Below are 20,653 nucleotides of genomic sequence, written 5' to 3'. Positions count from 1 at the left end.
TATACATCAGTGTCTCTTTTGCTATCTCGTACACAGGGTTATTGTTACCATCTTTCTAAATTCCATATATATGTGTTAGTATACTGTATTGGTGTTTTTCTTTCTGGCTTACTTCACTCTGTATAATAGGTTCCAGTTTCATCCACCTCATTAGAACTGATTCAAATGTATTCTTTTTAATGGCTGAGTAATACTCCATTGTGTATATGTACCACAGCTTTCTTATCCGTTCATCTGCTGATGGGCATCTAGGTTGCTTCCATGTCCTGGGTATTATAAACAGTGCTGCGATGAACATTGGGGTACACATGTCTCTTGAATAATCCATTTTTAAATATGAAAAGAATTATAATTTTTCATTTTAGAGTAAAATGTGATTAATTTCTAAAATGAGTTTAATGTTAAATTTAATATTTTAAGTTTTTATTTAAATGCTTAAATATTATGAAACAAACATATTAATTGTACCTATTCTTGTTGTGCTGCCATGTAGATACAAGGAAAAATTTAGGATTTCATTTTTTTTTCTTTTGGCTATACGCTGTGGCTTGCTGGATCTTAGTTCCCCTACCTGAGATTGAACCCAGGCCACAGCAGTGAAAACATCAAGTCCTAACCACTGGATTACCATGGAAATCCCCCTTTCCCTTCTTTTCTTCTAGGATTTCAGAATAACTACTTGTTTGGGGATTTCCCTGATGGTCTGGTGGTTAAAACTCCGTGCTTCCACTGCAGGGGTATGGGTTTGATCCCTGGTTGGGAACTAGGAACCCACATGCCATGTTATGGGCATTGCCAAAAAAGAAAATAAACCTAATAGTTTGATAATAATGAGGTTTTAGCTGCTGTATCAGGTATAACTAAAGAAAATTAACAAGAACCCAATAAAGATACAGAGAACAAGCTGACTTAATCTCTGAAAATGAATGTATTTATACCCTAAGTCTATTATATCAGGAATCTGTTAATAGAAAACACAAGAACACACATGCATACAGAGTGTTGATACCATCACATATCATAAAGCCTCTAGAAAACTCTGCTGTATCTACAAAAGAGAATGAAAATATATTAGGCAAATAACATCTTAGTACTCTTGTTTTAATCATCTTGATTTTGATTTTTAAGATCCCAGGACCACACTTTAAGGACTGCTACCCTAGAGCAACCACTTAAGGCAAAAAGAAAACAACAAGGAATATAAAAGTATAGTTAAAAGTTCAGTAGATAAATTAAAATGGAGTTCTAAAGATATTCAATTAACCAAAAGATGCAGAAAATAATGGATAGAGGAACAACAAATAAATATGCAAATAGTAAAATGTAAGACCTAAATTTAAACATATCACTAATTATATTAAATGTTAATGGACTAAACACTCCTGTTAAAAGGTAGAGACTGTCAAAATGAATTAAAAAAAAAAAAAAACAAGACCCATCTATACTCTGACTTCCAGAAAGCACTTTAAATAGATATAAGTTGAACAAGGAAGCTAATATACTATTCATTCAATAAGTGTAAGAAGGCACTTTGCTGCTGCTGCTAAGTTGCTTCAGTCGTGTCCAACTCCGTGCGACCCCATAGACGGCAGCCCACCAGACGCCCCCGTCCCTGGGATTCTCCAGGCAAGACCACTGGAGTGGGTTGCCATTTCCTTCTCCAATGCATGAAAGTGAAAGTGAACTCACTCAGTCATGTCCGACTCTTATCGACCCCATGGACCGCAGCCTACCAGGCTCCTCCATCCGTGGGATTTTCCAGGCAAGAGTACTGGAGTGGGGTGCCATTGCCTTCTCTGAGGAAGGCACTTTAATATTAAGCAAAAGAACTGTTAAGACAAAGGGTATTACCAGATATAAAAGTTAAGCAAAGAATATTATGAAATATAAAGAGGTGTTCATCAAACACATAAAAATAATAGATGTGTATATGAAGCCAAATAGTAGGAATAAAGAGGAGGAACTTACCAGGTAGTAAGAAACAAAGGGATAAAAATCCCCATAATCATAGTTGGAGCTTTTAGCGCCCTATGCTCAGTCCCAATTCATGAGCTTCAGGAGATGTAGGTTCAATCCCTGGGTTAGGAAGATCCCCTGGAAGAGGGCATGGCAACCCACTGTAATATTCATGCCAGGATAACCCCATGGATAGAGGAGCCTGGAAGGCTGCAATCTATAGGGTCACACAGAGTTGGACATGACTGAAGTGATTGAGCACACACACATAATCTCTTGTACTTAGAGATACAGAATCTAGCAACATTGGTTTAACATTTGAAAATCAGTCAGTCAATGTAATTCACTACATTGAGAGAACAAAGGAGAAAAGATAAATAATCATTTGAATAGATGTAGCAAAAACATCTGACAAAATTCAGCACCCTTCATGATTTAAAAATAACCGTAATGAAACGTTAAGCTAATAGGGAATAGAAGGAATATTCCTCAATCTGATAAAAGACATCTCTAAAAACCCTGCAATCTGTGTCACACTGAAAGTATTGGATGTTTTACCCTTAAGGTTGGGAACAAAGCAAGGAAGTCCGTTCTCACCATTTCTATTCAATAGTCCAATAAAACAAAAACAGAAGGTATAAAATTAGAAATTAAGAAGTAAAACTGTTTTTTCCGTCTGTGACTCCTTTGCTGCCCTGCATATAGGATCTTCGGTACCATCTTTCTAAAATCCATATATATGCATGCATTAATATGCAGTATTTGACTTTCTCTTTCTGACTTAATTCACTCTGTATAATAGGACAACCCAGAGGGATAGGGTGGGGAGGGAGGCAGGAAGGGGATTCAGGATGGGGGGACACATGTATACCTGTGGCCAATTCATGTTGATGTATGGCAAAAACCATCACAATATTGTAAACTAATTATACTCCAATTAAAATAAGTTAATATTTTTTAAAAACCACCTAGCCCATCAAAAAAAAAAAAAGAAAAGAAAACTGTTTCTAATTGCAGATAACATGGTTGTTTAAGTAGAGCATCCCGAGGAATCATGAATATAGCAAGTACTCAGGATACAAAGTCAAAATGCAAAATTACATGATTTTCATACATATACAAGGTATAATCAGTTTGAAAATTAAATTCAAAAAGCAATTCTATAGCATAAAAAACCCAAAATACTTAGGAATCAATTTTGCAAAAAATAAGCAGTACCTCTATACTGAAAACTACTATATATTGCTGAGAGAAATTAAAGATCTAAATCATTGAACACCATTATTTATGGATTAGAAGATACAGTATTTTTAAGATGACAGTTTTCCACACAAAAGATCAATAAAATGCAATCCCAATTATAATTGTACCTTGAGGCTTTAAAAAACAGAAATTGACAAATTTATTCTAAAATTTGTATGGATATACAAAGGACCTAAAATACTTAAAAAAGTAGTGCTTTCCAATAGAACTTTCTGTGATGATGAAAATATTCTGTATCTGTACTAGCCAATATGTAACTATTGAGCACTTGAAAGAGGGCCAGTGCTACAAAGGAACTGATCTTTTCATTTAACGTGTTTAAATGTGATTATGTAAATACATGTGGCTAACGGTTATTGTAGCGAACAATGCAGAAGGTAATTCTGAAAAAGAAGAGTTAGACCACATGACTTTGAAACTTAGTGTGCCGCTGCTGCTGCTGCTGCTAAGTCGCTTCAGTCGTGTCCGACTCTGTGCGACCCCATAGACGGCAGCCCACCAGGCTCCGCCGTCCCTGGGATTCTCCAGGCAAGGAACACTGGAGTGGGTTGCCATTTCCTTCTCCAATGCATGAAAGTGAAAAGTGAAAGTGAAGTCACTCAGTCATGTCCGACTCTTATCGACCCCATAGACGGCAGCCCACCAGGCTCCTCCGTCCATGGGATTTTCCAGGCAAGAGTACTGGAGTGGGGTGCCATTGCCTTCTCCGGAAACTTAGTGTAAAACCATAGTAATTAAAACAAAGACAAACATAATAGAGAGCCTGGAAACAATCTTGATTTTTGACAAAGGTGCTAAAACAATTCAAAGGGAAAGCTAATGGTGCTGAAACAACTGGATATCCACATGAAATAAAATGAATCTCTAGCTGCATCTCATATACACACAAAAATTCAAAATGGGTCACAAATTTAAATATAATTAAAAAGTCTAAAGCTTTTAAAACTAAACATAAGAGATTATCTTTGCAATTTGGATACAGGCAAAGATCTCTTCAGTTCAGTTCAGTCACTCAGTCATGTCTGACTGTCTGTGACCTCGTGGACTGCAGCACTCTGGGCTATCCTGTCCATCCCCAACTCCCGGAGCTTGCTCAAACTCATGTCCATTGAGTCAGTGATACCATCCAACCATCTCATCCCCTATCATCCCCTTCTCCTCCTGCCTTCACTCTTTCCCAGCATCAAGGTCTTTTCCAATAAGTCAGTTTTCGCATCAGGTGGCCAAAGTATTGGAGTTTCAACTTCAGCATCAGTCCTTCCAATGAATATTCAGGACTAATTTCCTTTAGAAGATCTCTTAAGCAGGTCATTGAAAGTAATCACAAAAGAATAATAATAAATTAGACTTAATCAAAATTAAATTTTCCCATCAAAAGGCAAGACTAAGAATATGCTAAGGCAAACCACAGACTTTTAAGAAAATATTTGCAATGCATACATCTGACAAGGAATCATTTCCAGTATATGCAGGGACTGTCTACAACTCAATAATTTTTAAAAAGACAGCCCAATTTAAAAATGGTCAAAGATATAAACAGACTTTTCACAAAAGATGTACAAATGGCCAATAAACACAGTATCGTTAGTCATCTGAGGAAATGCAAATTAAAACCAAAATATCCACAGCATGGTTAAAATTGAAGAGATTGACAACCCCAAATGTTATCTAGGAATTGGAACAACTGGAACTCTCATGTTTTGTTGGAAATATAAAATTGTACATCCATTTTGGAGAAAGATCTGGCAGTTTCTTATACAGCTGAACTTAAACCTATCACATGACCCAGCAATTCCATCCTGAGGTATTTACCCAAGAAAAGCGAAAGAATATGTCCACAAAAAGATTTGAGTAAGAACATTCACAGAAACAGTCCATCAACAGAAAAAGTGAATAAACAAATTCTCGTATAAACAAATTCATGTAATTAATTATACAGTGGAATTAGTGGGGTTAACTGTCCTGGTTTGCCAGGGACTCAAAGGATTTCTGGAATACGTGACTTTCAGTGCTAAAACTAGGAACGTTTTTTTAACTAGGAAACTTTTGAGCAAACCAGGAGTTGGTCACCGTAATTGTCCACCTCAGCAGCGCAAAGACCTAACTCCTGGTACATCCAACAGCATGGATGAGCCTCAAAACGTTACGCTGAGTGCGTGATACCTACGCAAGAGTTCATATTCTATAATTCCATTTATGTGAAGTTCTAGAGTACGCCAAACTAAGTTGTAGTGAAAACAGAAGCAGGGGAGTATTTGTGTCTGAGGGGTTGGCTGGTGGGGAACGGATGTCAGAGAACATTTGAGAGTGATGGTAATGTTTTTTATTTGTATACACCAGTTGTCAAAACCAATGAATGGTAAGTTGAGGTATCGACATATCTGTGTCCTAAAAGTACCTATAAACAAATACTGAACTCTAGTTAATGGTAAGCATACCGGAGTGAGATCTAACTCTTCTTTACTTGTCAAGTGTGGAATTCCTAAAACAGTGGTATGTAAATGTCTGAGGTAGAGGAAGGGAGAATCATTCTTTGAGGATTGCTCCTGAGTGGAATTGTTTGTCATGACTATTCGATTTAGAAAAATTTTCTGTAACTTTCCATGTGGCTGATATCTTTTGTTTTATGACCCTATATTTTGTGGGAAGAATCTTAATTTGTTTTCTAAATTGGTGGACTTCTTTCTCTATTATAAGTATGTAATTTGGCTGCAATTTTGCTTTGTTAATTGCTCTGATACTATTCTTTGCTCACACTTCTTTGCAGTTTTTTATAATATTTACAAGTGTAAGTAGAGAAACTCCGTATTATAAGATGTTATTACTTTTAGCAGTCATAGTATTTCTTAAAGCAGTGACTATAAATTTACTTATGGTTATATTAAAGGATGATAATGCTTATAGCATTCTAACTTGTTACTTTTCTGTAATAATATAGTACTTTTAAAATGGAAATTGGATTGCTTTTAGATTAGCTTTTTATTAGCAACATTTTTTTGATTCATAATAAATATGCACAGTAAAAATGCACATTGTAGAAAAGCTTAGTCTTGATTAAAAACTTTAATCTTGCTAGGATTTTATTTTCACACATACTTTTTGCTGTAATAGTGAGTTAGATCAGAGAAGATATGCTGTTGCTATCCCAAAATCTTTCAAGATATATTTCATCTTTAAGTTTGCTTTCTTCTCATTCACCTCTAAAAATGTGTTGTTCTTACGAGGATGTCAGTTATAATAATATTTTTCAATCCTATCAAACCCATTGAAACCTTCTCATAAATTTTAATCACCTATTTCTATGCTGAAATTAATAGATTGTGTAACGTACATACACACATAACTTCAAAAATTCAGTGCAATTGCCCTAATTGTAATATAATGAGAAAATAAAAGGAAAGTAATTAATAAATATTTGAATGTGTAGATTTGAGGGTATGCTACAGTGGTCGGATGCTTGTATCTACACATAGAAACTGTGGATGAGACTATAAATGCATACTGTTCCAGGTGTGTTGCTTTTGCACTGTACACCACAAGCAGTATTGCTGTCACTTTCATACCTTTCTGAAATATTTGACTGTTCTTGATAAAGGTCTGAACAAAAAACAAAGGACAAATTTCCCTCGATTTACATGTTATGTGTGTTTCTGGATATGTTGGCATCTATTTAAAACTGTGTAAGCATAAACTCTGTTTATATTTAAAACAGATTTAGGTTCTGGCTCAGATCATTATGGATAAGTTTTTCATCTTCATAAATGTCCAAGAGGACATGGGGACATTATGAAGGTCAGATAATTCTCTTACGTGGAGAACTCTCCTGTAAATTGTCAATCATCCAGCAGCCCTGGCCCTTGTGTGGTGAATGCCATCATTTCCGCTTAATCATTGTGACACTAAAACACAAACTTCCAAAACACCATATTAGGTGTTTTTCACAATATATGTTTGGCAATTGTGTCACTTTTCAGAATAATGTCTTTAAGATAAATAGGATTACAAAGGAAACCAACTGTATTCAAATATTTCAGGTTAAGAATCTCTGCAAAAGTGGATACCACACCCTTCTCCAATATACACACTCCAGCTGACAACCACTGTTATAACCACTGTTATGTAAGGCTTTCTTTCTATATTTCAGGAAATGGTGAAAGCTTTAGTATTAAAATATTTTGGATTTGAAAGTGCATTTGGGTGCCTGCATCATTTTGTCATCAACATAACAATATCAACAGAGGATTAACATCAACTCTAATAGAACAAAGCAAATAGTACAGGAATTGTGTTTCTATTCTAATTTTACTTCTTATTGGAAATTAAGTGTATCAAATGGACTAATGTTTCTATCTCCCATTCTTTTCTCATTGTGCCTAAACTACCTCTCTGATTAACATCAATCATTTGCCAACTTGTTTATTCATATATTACTTAAAGGAGTAAGGTAACCTTGGCCGAACAAAATCTTCCTCCAGCTGCTGCTGGGAAAGTTGACAAAGAACTTATATGTATTAACAGGGTAGTTGAAACACAAGTGGTTCTAAAAATAGGAATTGTAAAGCATGATAATCAAGAGTTGATTTCAACTGGCACTCACTCAGTGTTTTCTAGGGGTGCATTGCAAGAGGTGACTATATTGTACGTGGACAATGTATATCATGATAAATGTGCATACTGTTGTGATGATGACTTTTATTTCTTTTAGGGTATGTCTCTGTGCCAGACTGTTGTCGTAGGCTCTGTGGTCATTCTTCTGTACTCTTCAAGAGCATGTTATAATTTGGTGGTGATCACCATATCTCAGGATACATTAGAAAGTCCATTTAATTATGGCTGGGATAATCTTTCAGATAAGGTAAGAACCTAACATGTATTGCAAATCTAAGTGTATGATAATGAAGTTAGCCTGACTAGGAGAATGTTTTGAGTGTTTGACTTGCAAACACTTTTATGGAATCTCTAGCCACTATCAGTAATCATACTTCAAAGTTCTATGTTTAAAAATTCTCATTCATATGTAGCAGTTGAAATCATTCTTCAGAGAGAACTTCTCCCAAAATAGTATTTTATTTTCTTTTTGTGAATAATATTAACAGTGTATTAAATCTATTGGTCATAAATCTATTTTCAGTTCAGTTCAGTCGCTCAGTCGTGTCCGACTCTTTGTGACCCCATGAATCGCAGCACGCCAGGCCTCCCTGTCCATCACAAACTCCCGGAGTTCACTCAGACTCATGTCCATCGAGTCGGTGATGCCATCCAGCCATCTCATCCTCTGTCGTCCCCTTCTCCTCCTGCCCCCAATCCCTCCCAGCATCAGAGTCTTTTCCAATGAGTCAACTCTTCGCATGAGGTAGCCAAAGTACTGGAGTTTCAGCTTCAGCATCATTCCCTCCAAAGAAATCCCAGGGCTGATCTCCTTCAGAATGGACTGGTTGGATCTCCTTGCAGGCCAAGGGACTCTCAAGAGTCTTCTCCAGCACCACAGTTCAAAAGCATCAATTCTTCGGCGCTTAGCCTTCTTCACAGTCCAACTCTCACATCCATACATGACCACTGGAAAAACCATAGCCTTGACTAGACGGACCTTTGTTGGCAAAGTAGTGTCTCTGCTTTACTAATTTGTAAAGGATAGTGTTTAAGTATCTCTTTATAAGTTGATATTCTGTCATTAGCTAGTAAATATGGTTATGTCTTTAATTTGCTAGGATGAAATTAATTCTCTCTTACCCAAGAACTATATATAACCTAAATATTTGGTTTAGTTTTAGATGTATGACTTTTATGAAAATTTGGCATTATCAGTCTTGAAAATGGGAGCGCATTCATAGTTCCTTGGGTGTCTAGGTGTTTTCTGTAGTGACTCCTGGCACGCTTGCTGTGCATATCTGACCTCCCAGCATTCTCCATCCTTCTGCTAGAAGTAGCCTGACCTAAGTGCATGTCATGTCTTTATTTATATTAATTTAGCTTCGTACTGAATTTAAGCATCCTGGAATGCTGTTTTATCAGGATTTTAATTATCTTTCAAAGAAGGAATTTTCACATTTGGTTCCGTGTGGCAGATTCCCTTCACTCCTTTTCCCATTTCTCTTTCCCCACATTTATTAGAATAGAAACAAATTCAACATGGAATTTAAGCCCAAAAGCATGTTTTTAAATAGCAACAGAGCTGAGTGACCTGCATGTTACATTTCTCTACAGGTGTAACTCAGGGTAAGTGCGATTATTTTGCCTTTGGAGCAGCTGGAACCTGTAGTCTCATTTATAACCCTCCTCAGACTACAGGACCTAAACCACCCACACCACTACCCATGTGTTAAAAATATTTTCATAAATTGATGTGTTGAAAAAGTTAATACCTCTTTATTCTACTTAACATCAAAGCATTTTATGATCTTTAAAGGATAAATATCATTACATGAGAAGCCATAAAATATGGAAAATTAATTTAGAGTTCTATGTGCTTGTAAGTTGATCTTTTAAGTTACCCTACCTGGAGCAAGTTGTTTGTGGAGGGTGATTCCTTACATGTAAGACTGATTTTAAAACTGCTCGACCATATTCTATTCACAGGCTCATGTAAAAGACATAAGTGGAGAAGAGTATATTGTATTTGGAATGGTCCTCTTTCTGTGGGAACATGTGCCAGCATGGTCAGTGGTACTGTTTTTCCGGGCACAGAGATTAAACCAGAATTTGGTATGATATCATAACATTACCTAATGCCTGTTCTCCTTATTTTTAAAAATAATAGAACATTTATATTGATTTTCTATTTTTGGCAAAGACTAAAAAGGATTATAGATCTCAGCCTCCTTTCTTAGTTGAAAAGTAAATCTTCATATTCTATCTACTACATTGTTCACAGGCACCTGCTGGCATGATAAACAGTCACAGTTATAGTTCCAGAGCATACTTCTTCGACAATCCGAGGCGATATGATAGTGATGATGACTTGCCAAGACTGGGAAGTTCAAGAGAAGGAAGGTAGTTGCACTGAATTGGTACCAACATAGATTTTTTTTAAAAAAGCTTTAACCCAAATATGAAAAGGGTGATTTGCTGATGTATGTCAATAAATAAGATCATTTAACATTGGTGCGTAGAACAGTAGATGTTAAACCCATGATGAGACCTGTACTATAAAGAATTATCATCTGCTTCTAAGTCCACATATTACCTTTATTTGAGAAATGCCTTTGGGGGTAAAATGGCACCCTTTCATTTCAGGATCCCTTGTTAGTTCAAAGCTGATGGGGGTTGGTGAGCAGAGAAGAAATACTGTTATATATGTTTCCATATCTACTATGCTGTTCAAATTGCACAGAGAAACTCGAAATAAAACTCTTGGGAAGCTGCTATAAGAAATCTTCAGTGCCCTCCTTGTTCCAAAATCATTACAAGTCCATCCCATTAGCTTTGGTATCAGTGCCGAGGAAGCCTTAATGCACACTAAATAATGCTTTGAATTTAATGCAGCATTTTCTATAACCCTCACTTCATCTGGACAAGTTACTTAACCTCAATTTTTTGTCTGTTTTTCATCTGTAAAATAGGGATAATAATAGAACCTATCTGATAGGATTGTTGTGAAGGCTGAATGCATGTGTGTGTAAACATACATATGTATGTCCTACAATAAAGCCTAGCACATAATAAGCACTATGTTACTATTATTATTATCTGATAATCAAGTTCTACTAATTTTGAATGGTATTTATTCATTCTTTTCTAATATGTGATATAGAATCAAGGATATTAGATATAAGTTATTGAATTTTGTAGAAAGCCATTATTTGGTGAAGAACATAATTCATTCAAAACTAGAAGTGCCAGCATGAGTTATTATATCCTGATCACAGTCCTTTTTTGCCCCTTTTTTGCAGTTTATCAAATTCACAAGGTTTGGGCTGGTACGGCACCATGACTGGCTGTGGCAGCAGCAGTTACACAGTCTCTCCCCACCTGAATGGACCTCTGACGGACACTGCTCCTTTGCTCTTTACTTGTAGTAACTTAGATATGAACAGTCACCATAGCTTATACGTAACACCACAAAACTGATGGCATCATCAAGTTGTGATTCTTCAATCATTTTTCATGAATGTGTATATTCAGTGTGTTTAAATTCCATTTGCATAAACATTCCATTATCCGTTACAACTGAAAACAAAGCCTGGAAATGTGGCTGAGTCCAGTGGAGGACACAGCTGTTACTTTTGACCTCGTCCTGGTAAAATGAAGTACAATGGAAAATTTGGAGCCAGAGAAAAGAAGGATTAGATCTTAAGGGACTCGATGGCCTCCGTACATCCTGACTTTGGAATATCGAACGCATATTTGCACTTTTATCTTTGTTCTGAAAGAGTACACTGCAGTCCCCAAAGTCATACCCAGTGTTCACACTGGGATGTTATGTTGTACATCAAATCAGGAGGCAGATTCCTTACAAAAATCAAAGCCTGTATATTCAGCAGTGTACTCCATGTGGAATTCTTACCCAATAAAGTTTATAGTGTGAACAGTGCACAGAATGAAGGCATAAAAACGTATCATTCTTTTGAAAGATCTATTGAAAATAGGTAATCATTGAAGATAGTTCTTTTAAGCATGATTGTACAGTACTAACTGAAATTATTCAATCATTTTAAAGAAATGATACTAGTAATCCTTTACAGTGAGGACCAGCAGTGTTCTTTGGAAAGTCACAGTCATTTCTTCAAGAGCAAAGTATGCTAATCAAAATTATGTGGCTACTTTGAGTAGAATTGGTCAAGTGATTATTCTGTATGGTTAAGACAATACAGTAGTTTAAGCATGATTCTTCAAGAAAACAACAGCAATTTTTGTGTAGGGAGATATTGATAGAAACTTCTTAGGACTAAAGTTTACAGATGCATTTAAGAATTATTCAGAAAATATACAATTCTAAGTTAAACATGAATACATTTTCAAAGGCATTCAATTAGCTGAAATAAAATATAGCAAATCTTACCCATTATTCCTATGAATCAGGATTAACCTCAGGTAAATTAAATCATGATATGTTATTGCAGTGAGCTCAAGTGCAATACTTTGTAATACATATAATTTTTCCTTTAGTTTTCATTTTTATATCTTGCATATGGGCAAAGCCAAATTAATTCAAATTAATCCCAGCACTAGACTAAATGAACAACTTATGTGAAGGTACTAACTAGGTAAGTATAAAAACCAGTGGTTAACAATATTGGAGTACTTTTAGAATTACATTAAAACTGTCTTGAACGTCCTATCTTAGATCTAAAAAAAAAAAAATATATATATATATATATATATATGGTAGGCTAAAGTGATAGAGAATTTTAAAATGCACTTTCTACTAGTGTCTATATGGAAAAAAGTAGATGCTAAATACCTCAAGAGCCCAAGGTAACAGGCAACATTGGGAAGTTGTCACAACATGCTTAAAGATGACTATATACAATTATTTGCTAATCTATTTCTTCAGAACTGGAACTAATACAACTGTCTTTTTCTGTCTTTACTTTGATTAGAAAGTTCTTTTTCTGCTCTTACATAAAACATCTTTCAACTTTTTGATTGATTCAGTAACTTCACAGAAGTATAACAGTAAGTGAAATCCCAAGAAAAAAATGAAATTTTTAATGCTTTTGATCTCTTGGGAAGCTGGTACACAGACAAAGAAATTTAATCTTTTTATAGTACAAAAAAAATTCTGAATTTAGTCCAAATCATAAACTTATACATGTCACTTTGGATTTATAAAATTTATAGTATAGAATTTATAGATCGTAACAGGACAACATACCGTGCACTTACCTGAGTGTATTTTTACTGCAACTTCAGTTACTGGGTTTCTTTTCAGAATGCCGACTATTTATTCTCTTAATGTTAGGTATTTAATTATCTAGAGCTATCTAAGAAGATGTGTTGCCTTTGTTAATCCTTGGGGTTCAAAGTGATACATTTTTTCTAGGAAAGCTTCCCCAGACTTCCCTACATAATGCTCCTATTTGACCAGATAAGTGAGGATTACTCTTTTAAAAATATTTCAGATAAAATAACGTAGTTTTTTCAGTTGCATTAGTTGATTCTTCCAAATCTGAGATTTGTAAATTTCTTATCCCTGACCAGGGAACCTGAATTCTTGAATTTGTCTCCTTAAAGACATCTCCCACAATAAATCACCAAAGACAAAGAAAGATAAGCTTCTGGCCCAGTTTTTGCTTAAAAATTTCAAAGCACTAGGAGCACTTTAAGTCTGGTCTTGAAAGAAGGAGTTGTTTATCAAATCAAAGGGCTGTCGATCCCCTGTTCATCCTGCACTGAAGCACATGATGACAATTTCAAACCTTCTTTTTGGTTCACTAACTAGAAAAGAGAATTTCATTGCTTAAGTGTGTAATTCTACAGTGATTAGCAGTACTTGTTTTTATTGTTTCATTTGGACAGTCATTAATTTTGAAACTCTTGCCACTCATTATAGCTGGTAGTAGTTTTATGAAAGATGTAATTTATAGCTAAAGTGGCTTTTTTTAAGCATAGCTGCCTTTTTTATTGTTTAAGTGTTTCTCAGCTATAAAATCAGTGTCAAACTGGTTATAAAAGTATAGCTGTGGCCAATGAATGTATTTATTTGTTTCACTAAATTGTAACAAAACACTACTGTTAAAAATAAAAGTGTTTGTGCTTTTATTTGGAGGTTGGGTTTTCTTAATCTCTTTTAACAGACTACACCCGTTGAGTTTCTGTCATGTAAGGATAAGAAGCCTACCATAGGAAAGAGAAAAATACGTAGAGTTACAAATGACAGTTTACTTTAAGTGAGCTTGTCATTACAGATATTCCTTGGCTTGTCCTAAGTGAAAATGCATTGAATACAGCTGGCCTGGAACATTACAGCTTAGACTAGCCTTCCCTAAACATGCTCAAAACACTTATATTAAACTGCAGTTGGGCACAACCATCTAACACGAAACCTGTTTTGTAACAGAGTGTTGAATATCATGTAGAGTTTATTGAACACTGTACTGAAAGTGAGAAACGAAATGGTTGTGTTCGGTACAGAATGGTTGGGTATGGGTTGTGTTCCCTTCTGACTGCGTGGCTGAGCGGGTGCTGTGGTGCTGCCACTGCCCCAAATCATGAGAGGTCCGTACCGCGTATCACTAGCCTGGGGGGAGAAACGAAAATTCAAAAGTGGAAGTACAGTTTCTATCAAATGTGTATTGCTTTTGCACTGTTGTCAAGTTGAAAAATCTAAAGTCAAACTATTATTGTACACGTGGATAACTGTACGTACTGAACACTGAGATAACCATGTACGACATTAGCTGTACACTAATTAGTATTACACACTAATTTGATATGAAATGCCATACTTTAAAATACCAATGTTATTAGATAGTACGTGCGTAAGTGCTAAGTCGCTTCAGTTATGTCTGACTCTGCGACCCTGTGGACTACAGCCTGCCAGTCTCCTCTGTCCATGGGGTTCTCCAGGCAAGAATACTGGAGTAGGTTGCTGTGCCCTCCTCTAGGGGATCTTCCTGAGCCAGGGATTGAACCTGCGTCTCTTACATCTACCTGCATTGGCAGGTGGGTTCTTTACCACTAGCGCCACCTGGGAAGACCATATTAGATAGTACATGTTTATTGAAACATTAAGCTAAGAAAAATCCTTGTGTGAAAGAACTTACAACACCTCTCTCCTTCCCCTTAGATTCTTAAACAGGTAGAAATTTATCTAGCTCATAATCCTGGGCAGCTTTTCTTTGATTATTCAAGAAATTCTTCAGTAACGCTTCCCCTGAAAAAAGAGTTCTTACCATTTTTTCCATAATAGGCCCCTTTCATAACTTGCCAAAACCACACCAAATTTCTAATATAGTTTCAGAAGCTATATTGATCACCTAAAGTCCAGAAATCCTTGGGCGCCTATTGACTTACTGTGAAGAATATTTGGAGTGAAGGTATGATCACTAGCAATAATAAAGTTGTCATTTTAAAAGCAGTTTATTCAACAAACATTTATTAAGTGTTCATATGCCAAAAACTATGCCGTGGAGATGCAAACATGGATAAAGTTTCTTTTCCTGCTCTTAAGGAGCTCACATTCTAGTAAAGGAAATTTTAAAAAACAAAAACAATACAGTACAATAAGTGACGCAGTAGAGGTAGGTTGTAATTACAGTGGTGACACAAAAGAAGAACTTAGATGATCCTCCTTGGATGGAGCAAGGGCGAATTCACAGAAGCGATCGCTATGCTGGGCCTGCAAGGATACACAGAAATTTCCCAGGTGGGGAAGGATGGCTAGGGCACTTGATAGAGAACAGCAGGCACCAAGGTGTGGAGGCCTGACGATGCTGCATCTGAAGAATTCTAAGTCTGTTTTAGCAGAACATGAGGTTGGGGGAAACAGAAAGACCCCTATCAGAGTACTTTGTTCACCAAGGAAAGAGGTGTGGTTTCCTCCTAAAGGTTCATGAATTCACTGTGTGTTAAGCAGGGAGTAACATTGTGAGAGTGCTTCTAGAAAGCCCACTTTGGTAACACTGTGAAGCAAAAGAGAGGAGACAGGTTGGGTACAAGTAAAAAGGTTTGTACTTTAGGGAAGAGCAATGAAAATGGAAACACAGTGATATATCAGAGATATGGAAATAAAATCCATAGAGATTAGACACTGGCTGGACAGGGGAGTGGAAGGGTTAGCCTAGAGATGATGTAGATGATGATGGTTCTAAAATTAACCAAAGGAAGGAGCATAGGCATAAGAGTAGGTTTGGGGCAGAATAACTTTTTAAGATACACACAGGTGTCTGTGGGACAACCAAGTGAAGATGCGTAGAATGAAGATGGTCTGAGAAATTTGGGCTAAAGGTACGGGTTTAAGAGATCACTGAATTGGAAGGACTCAAGAGTGAGAAGTGGTAGTGCTGAAGACAGCAGGAATAAAAGCCTAAGGAATAACTTAAAGAATACATGAAAAGAGGCACTCAGAAGTGAGGGAAATACAAGAAACCTAGTGGAAAACAGATTTTTAAAGAAGGAGCTGTCAACAGTGTCAAATGCAGAAAAAAAGTAAGAAACGGCTTGTGAACCAAACCATAGATTTAAAATTGGGATTTAGACTTCAAAAGACAAGATTGTTAGCTACTAAGGAAAAAAGACAAATTTCAGTTAAGGGAGCAAGTGGAGGGGGACAAAGTGAAGACAGGAATATTCTTTCCAAAAGTTTGGCTGTTAAAAAAAGAGAGAGAGTAGGGGCATAAGATGAGAGAGAGTCACACAGGCAAAATAATTTTAAAATAAATTTAAACCCCTCTACCAAATTTTCAGAGTACCACAAATGTCCTTACACTTCTATATTTGGTGCTCATTTCATAGTCTTTTGAGTCTCTAAGAATACTGACTTCATAGTAGGTTAATATCTTTCTTTTCCTGCCCTATTCAAATTAGGGGGGAAAGGAAATAGGACATATATTATTAAACTTAGTTCTGTGATAATTAATTTAAATATATTGAATACATTTTCATACATTCACTCAAAAAATATTTATTGGACACCTACTATGTGCTTGACACTGTATCAGGCCGTAGGGACATAAAGAAGAAAAAGTATACAGTAGTGTTAAGTAGCATTTCTAAGCCATTATGTAAATAAACCCTGCTTTATGAATAATGTTACATCTCAACCTGATATACCTGCTAAGACATACAGAAAGAGCCCATAACTTTGAGGTATACACTTCCTTTTTTCCTACAATTACCATGTGCTACAAATTCCTAAACCCCTTCAAATATTTTTATCACTGAAGATCTTCCCTTAATGAAGACTTCTAAAAATTACAGTTTAGTTATGGGGAGAAGAAAGAAAGAAATATCACGTGCAAAACCCCCAAATTTTATGCCTATAACTATACAGCATAAAAAGGGTAACAAAATTCAAAAAAGAATTTTAGATTGGAACTCAAAATGATTCCTTATTCTAAGGCTTATCGTAGTATATAGTTGCAGATATTTTTCCTGAAAAAAAAATCATTGAAACATTATTCATATTACACATGGTTCAAAGGACATGATGCCTATAACTGACTCTTCAAGAGAAAAAAATAGTATATGTGTGTATATATACAGAGATAGCATGAGCAAGAAAGCAAATATGAACAATTAAGGAATCTGGTAAAAGAGTTCTTTGTATTGATACTATCCTGAAAACATTTCTATAAATTTGAAATTATATAAAAATAAAAAGTTTCCCCAAATTTTTATTCAGAATCAGGGAAAGTACTATGAGAATAAATATATAAATCTATTCAACTTTTCACACTGTTTAGAAATCCCTTACACCCTTGCATTATCATTGTATCTTTCTACACACCAAAATAAGCCAATCAAAATAGCAAAATAATTCTAAAAGTGATTTGTTTCATACCAATGTATTGTAGGGTTGCCAAATAAAACACAGGACTCCCAGGTAAATCTGAATTTGAAAGGAGGAATAATTTTTTGGTATATGTTTGTCCCATATTACATGCAACATACTTATATAAAAAAACTGTTGTATATCTGAAATTCAAATTTAACTAGGCATTCTGTATTTTTTTTTTTTTGACTTCCCTGGTGGCTCAGACGGTAAAGCGTTTGCCTACAGTGCGGGAGATCTGGGTTCGATCCCTGGGTCAGGGAGATCCTCTGGAGAAGGAAATGGCAACCCACTCCAGTACTCTTGCCTGGAAAATGTCATGGACGGAGGAGCATAGTAGGCTACAGTCCATGGGGTCGCAAAGAGTCGGACATGACCGAGTGACTTCACTTCACTTCACTTCTGTATTTTTATTTACTAAATCTGTTCACCCTAAATGTTGAACATTTAGGCTATTAATAATGGGTCATAACATTCTCTTATAAACACTTTTCACATTGGCCATAGTTTAATTTATATTATGTCTTCTTACACAAAATTCTAGTTTGAGAGACTTAAAACATCATTTACTTAGATTTACCATATGTGAATTTGATAATCCTGATGATTTTACTTAATATTAAACATTAAAGGTATACCACATTATCAAAGTTTTACTCACAATAATATTACACATAGATTTAACACAATTTAAAAAATTGTTATTTAAAACAACATAATTCCCTTTTACAAAAGCAGCTTTATATAAAACATTTGACTTAAGACTGTCATTGCTATTTATGCCTTTGAATGCAATTCCATTCTTTGGCCTCCACTGTCCAGAAACAGGCACTTTTCAGCTTGCTTTCTTTAATGAATATTTTGTAACAAGTTCCTGAAGTTTTCTAATTCTTTCACACTTGTTGAAATTCTGTAAACAAAATAAATTTCACTCAGAAACTATTTTAGATAACTTTTCTCTACAAGTTATTCACATTGCATTTTCAGAACACAGAAAAAAAATGTTAATTTATTTCAGCAAACATAAAGGTGCATAAAACATTTAATCTGTTTTGATGCACTTGTGTTCTTAATTTGACATATTAAAACTAAGATAACATTCCCCAGAAATCAGTTATTTTTAATTAGTCACAACTAAGTATTAAAGTTTCAAAGTACAAAATTATAAAGTGCTTAAGTATTGTATTTTTAAGTATTCATAAGTATATTCACATGCTTATTATTTAAAGTATATAAGTATATACTTTATACCTAGATATAAAGTATAGGTATATACTTTATAAAGTACATAGCATTAAAATATGTATTCTAAGTATGCATAAGTATATGAACACTTAAACTAATCAATTTACCATATTTATTAAATACACAAAGAATCAAAGCCTTTGGACTACAAAGAGTGAGAACAGTAAACGTGTGACCAAATTGTTTTCACAAACTTATAAAAAGTTTGTTATTTTAAGTATACTTTAGCTCTGTTCTCCACCATGAAAAAAGTAGCAAAATACTCAAATATAACTGTCAAGCTTCTGTGTACTAAAGAATAATTTTGAAGGTCAATTATTAAATCAATTTTTTAAGTGAAGAAATATAGTCCTTAGAAAGTGTTAGGTTTTTTTTTTTTATAAACCTCTGCATTCTTTAGATATGATAGGCCAGGAGGAAATGCATCTGTACTTAAATTTTAAAATGTAAGTTCCTAATTTTAAGCTTATTTTCTGATCATTTTGATGAAAATTATTTTTAAAAGCATGATTAGCCTTTTTACACAATGGCAAATTCACAAATTTTATATGTACACCTACATTACACAACATGATTTTTTCTAGGACCTTCAAAAAAACATTTGGATAGCACATAGATTAGAAAAAGTTTACAAATTCTGTAAGATGAATATTGAAGCACTCAGTGAATTAATAATGATTACAAGAGTCAAGAGGTGACAATAAAGAATATCATCTAATGATTGCATGTATCTACAAAGTTAAAGTATTTCATAAGATCACAGAATTCTGTAGTGAGATAATTTCACTAAACAGGATATTTCTTACCCAGTTTTATCTGAGAGTACATGTGTTGCATTAGGCTTACTTGGCTAGCAAAAAAAATTTTGGTGCAAACTAACCTTCCAAATGCATTAAATAATGATACTATTTCTTGTCTGGTTAGATGGAATTCATAACTGGGTCCACTTTCTGGCATATTTGCAATCAATTTCTCAGAAAACAAGATCTTCAGAGCAGTGCCCAAACCCTGAGTCTATAATAGAAATAAGAAAAAAAGAAAAATCAGAAAATTCCTTGTGCAGAGAAAGAAAACAGGATTGAGCTTGATATGCTTACCTGAAGCTTTCCCCACAGTCGACATTTCAAACAACCAACACAATCCATGATTCTTGAAATATTTCTAAAATGCAGTCGAAAATCCTCCTAAAAATAATTTAAAATTTTATTAAGATGTAGTATATGGTCAAATACTAAGTATCTCTGAGTGCCTTCTATGTGCCTCACTGTTTGCAAAGCACTGGAGAGCACCAAAGAAGGGAAGAAAACTGAAGTCAGTGTACACGGAACACCTCCTACACACCAGAATCTTTACACATACAATTGTATTTCACCTTCACCACAAATACAAAAGTGAAAGTCACTCAGTCGTGTCTGACTCTTTGCAACGCCATTGACTATACAATGCATGGAATTCTCCAGGCCAGAATACTGGAATGGGTAGCCTTTCCCTTTTCCAGGGGATCCTTCCAACCCAGGGATCGAACCCAGGTCTCCCGCGTTGCAGGCAGATTCTTTACCAGCTAAGCCACCAGGGAAGCCCAAGGTATTATTACAATCTACAGCTAATGAATTAAAAACATAAGGTCCAGAGAAGCTAGGTAACTTGCCCAAATTCCCATATCTAGTAAATAGCAAATCTAAACCCCAGGACTGCCTGCCTCCAAAACTAGACTATCTGTAAATATAAACAAAGTAAATGAGTTGAGATGTTCTA

At 35.2% G+C, this 20,653-nt stretch overlaps 2 protein-coding genes across 3 annotated transcripts in view; one reads left to right on the top strand and one right to left on the bottom strand.

Annotated features, from left to right (window-relative positions):
• The window catches only part of GPR137C (G protein-coupled receptor 137C), a 62,921-nt gene extending 49,001 nt beyond the window's left edge, over positions 1-13,920 (top strand). The window contains exons 4-7 of the mRNA XM_002690463.6: positions 7,925-8,074; positions 9,796-9,921; positions 10,091-10,209; positions 11,109-13,920. Of these exons, the coding sequence (XP_002690509.1) occupies positions 7,925-8,074; positions 9,796-9,921; positions 10,091-10,209; positions 11,109-11,286 (573 nt within the window). The 3' untranslated portion in view covers positions 11,287-13,920. The remainder of the gene's footprint in view (positions 1-7,924; positions 8,075-9,795; positions 9,922-10,090; positions 10,210-11,108) is intronic.
• Positions 13,921-15,221: 1,301 nt separating this feature from the next.
• ERO1A (endoplasmic reticulum oxidoreductase 1 alpha) overlaps positions 15,222-20,653 on the bottom strand; it is a 53,219-nt gene continuing 47,787 nt past the window's right edge. Inside the window, exons 13-15 of one of the 2 annotated variants that reach the window (XM_010808857.4) lie at positions 19,996-20,082; positions 19,779-19,912; positions 15,222-18,563 (exon numbers count right to left, since the gene is read on the bottom strand). In XM_010808857.4, the coding sequence (XP_010807159.1) occupies positions 18,503-18,563; positions 19,779-19,912; positions 19,996-20,082 (282 nt within the window). In that variant the 3' untranslated portion in view covers positions 15,222-18,502. 2 annotated transcript variants of the gene reach the window in all.

Source organism: Bos taurus, chromosome 10 (genome assembly GCF_002263795.3).
Source record: "Bos taurus isolate L1 Dominette 01449 registration number 42190680 breed Hereford chromosome 10, ARS-UCD2.0, whole genome shotgun sequence".
Lineage (NCBI taxonomy): Eukaryota > Metazoa > Chordata > Mammalia > Artiodactyla > Bovidae > Bos > Bos taurus.
Note: the sequence above shows the minus strand (reverse complement) of the source record. Positions and strands in the feature narration are given on the sequence as shown.